A 3,031-nucleotide genomic window follows, 5' to 3' on the forward strand; every position below is an offset into this window, starting at 1 on the left:
GCTCGGGCGTTGCGTGGGCAGCCCTCCCCCCCTACCCCCCCTTCTCTGTAAACAAAGCGTTCGGACCAGCCCGGCTTCGGCTCTGCTCCAAGGGCTCAAATGGCCCGCTTTTCAAAAGGAAAAATGCTCCGAAGTTGCTTTTTTGTCAAGTAAAATTCAGCAGTGGGCGAAGAGTCTCGGTTCCCCTTTCTTCTGGAAACGTCTCATAGCCGCACGACAACCCCCGTTAGGCTCAAACACCGAGGGCTTCTTCGCTGCCCTGCGGGTTTTGTAATCCCGAGCCTTGTGTCCCAGTGTGCTTGGCAGTGGCTGCACGTAACCTCAGACCGATAGGGTTTTGGGTGGGATAAAACTCCGAAGGTAAGTGAATTCATCGGTATCTCGCCCTGGAAAACAGGCTGGGAAGAGCAGTGGTGAAGACAGCTGGAGTCTGTAAATGCTGCTCAGCTCCTTATTTCCCTAGTTATTTTTGGGTGTTCCTAGAACGTGAGGAGCCAAGCATGGGTGTGATGTTAAGAGGACGCAGGAAAGGTGCTCTTTTCCTTCTTGATTCCTGGAGTTTGGAAGCCCTTGAGTTTTTCTGCTATGTATGTAATCACTTCTGCATTTTGGATTTTATTTTTGTGAATGCCAGGAAGTTGCCTTCCACTTCTTTCAGATGGTAAACATTGTTCTTTGTGTATGTTGCATGAAACAGTTAACTTTTTACTAGTGCTTCCCAAGGGGCGCTGCATTACATAAATCATCAGCAAAAATAAAGACTGTAAAGATTTTTCAGGTCACTTGATGCTAAAATAGTAAGCTTTTCAACATCTTGAGGTGTGAAATTTGCGAGAGAGCAGTGATTGCTGTGTGTGTTTTTCAGTACAGAATTAAGGAGGATAATTTTTTTTTTATTTTTTTTATAGAACATTATAAACACCACTGGTTCCCAGAAAAGCCATGCAAGGGATCAGGTTACCGATGTATCCGGATCAACCATAAAATGGATCCTCTCATTGGACAGGCAGCACAGCGGATTGGATTGAGCAGTCAGGAACTGTTCCAGCTTCTTCCCAGCGAACTCACTCTATGGGTTGACCCGTACGAAGTGTCCTATCGCATTGGAGAGGATGGCTCAATCTGTGTGCTGTATGAAGCTGCACCAGCAGGAGGTAGCCAAAATAACACCAACATGCAAATGGTAGACAGCAGAATAAGCTGTAAGGAGGAACTCCTCTTGGGCAGAACTAGCCCTTCCAAAAGCTACAATATGATGACTGTATCAGGTTAAGATATAGTCTGTGGATGGATCACCTTAAAATGGATGGATAAATTTGGTTTTTACTTTGGGTGGGCACCTCTGGGGATGGATTATGGAATTTAAACCATGTCACAGCTGTGAAGATCTGGCACACGTTAAGAGTGGTATACTTTAAAGTGACAGTGCCATAGTTTGGACAGTACCTTTCAGTGATTTAATAGCCTGTGAGTCAAAATGATTGCAACTTGCTAGGGAATGAAGAAGATTTAGGAAGGGTCACTTTCTCCAAGACACCTTAATTTTTACACCAATTTTCAACCCCGATCTGTATTTATAAAGTGATTCTCTGCACTTGGTCTCGCAGAAGAAATTTGCACTATTACATTTATTAATTGTTAGCATTTTTGGCAGCTCAGTAACAAGACTTACTGTTATGAACACCATAGTCCTGGAAATTTTATTTTTCAGACTTTTACCTAGCACTTACAAGTGTGTATAAATGTACATAAGATAAACTAGTAAGTATGACCCCGGGGAAATGGTCAGATCTTTACATTGGCCTCAAAAGTAGCAAGTGATCAGAATCTGCCATGGCAACAGGCTTTAAAAAGACCATATAAAGACACTGTCTGAACTGTGGTGTTAGCACCAGCCAGCTATCTGTACATTTGCTAGCTTGTAGTTTTCTAAGACTGAGTAAACTTCTTATTTTTAGAAAGTGGAGGTCTGGTTTGTAATTTCCTTGTTCTTAATTGGGTAAAAGTCTTTTCCACAAACCACCATCTATTTTGTGAACTTTGTTAGTCATCTTTTATTTGGTAAATTATGAACTGGTGTAAATTTGTACAGTTCATGTATATTGATTGTGGCAAAGTTGTACAGATTTCTATATTTTGGATGAGAAATTTTTCTTCTCTCTATAATAAATTGTTTCCTATCTTGGCATTTTAATTAATCTCTTGTCGTGATTACATAGGATCAGTTAAATTATTTTTGTCTCACAGTAGAAATGAAATAGGTATTACAAAGGCTTAAGAACATCAGTGGCACCCTGATGCTAGGGAGCACATGGTACAAGATGTGGATTAATGAAGACCTCATATATAAATGCTTGGGAAGTTTAGGGAAACACAATTATGTACATGTCGCTTTAAACCTTTTAAAATCACTCCATGTGGAAATAACTCCAGGCCAAATAATTCCAGGATATGAGGATAAAGGTACAGAAATAACATCCACCAAAGATGACTTGAATAAATCCAGAGGATTAAACTTTACATGGCTTCCTGATGAAGGATATAGCAAGCCCAAATGTCCATTTTGACCTACTTGCTCACAAGTTCTCAGTTCTTCCCTGATGGATTCCCTGCTCCATAAGAGTTTCTGGGACAAGTGTCCCTTAGCCTTAAGAGCAGGTTAACCTCTCTACAAAAAGGTTGCTCGCCTTTTGCTTTCTTCAGATGCAAGACTTTCACTTTAGAAATCATTAAGATGGGATTCAACATTCAAAGGTATGTAGATCTTTTTTCCCAAATTTAAAAGGTTGGTTGAGGCAAAGTGAGAAGCCCATACTTAGATGCATTCAAAGTTAATGAATGATGTGGAGATGTGATTCACTTAAGCACCACACTAATGTAATTTGTATACAGCACAGTGGTTAGTTACACTCGAGAGAAATTCCTTACCCCTTTATTTACACTTGTTAAAGTGTTGAACTCAAGAACTTTCTATTCCTTATCTGCGGTGTACTTTGTTCTGTGTAATAAAAGGCCTATCCAGCTTGGTCAC

At 40.6% G+C, this 3,031-nt stretch overlaps 1 protein-coding gene across 1 annotated transcript; it reads left to right on the plus strand.

Annotated features, from left to right (window-relative positions):
• Positions 1–908: 908 nt before the first annotated feature.
• Positions 909–1,273, plus strand: BTG1 (B-cell translocation gene 1, anti-proliferative; the record flags this gene model as incomplete). Its single annotated transcript, XM_008948345.1, has 1 exon — positions 909–1,273. A coding segment is annotated over one exon (365 nt), but the record flags the coding sequence as incomplete, so codon positions are not given.
• Between the last annotated feature and the right edge of the window lie 1,758 nt (positions 1,274–3,031).

This window comes from Merops nubicus, unplaced genomic scaffold, assembly GCF_000691845.1.
Source record: "Merops nubicus isolate BGI_N331 unplaced genomic scaffold, ASM69184v1 scaffold30079, whole genome shotgun sequence".
In the NCBI taxonomy this organism is placed as follows: domain Eukaryota; kingdom Metazoa; phylum Chordata; class Aves; order Coraciiformes; family Meropidae; genus Merops; species Merops nubicus.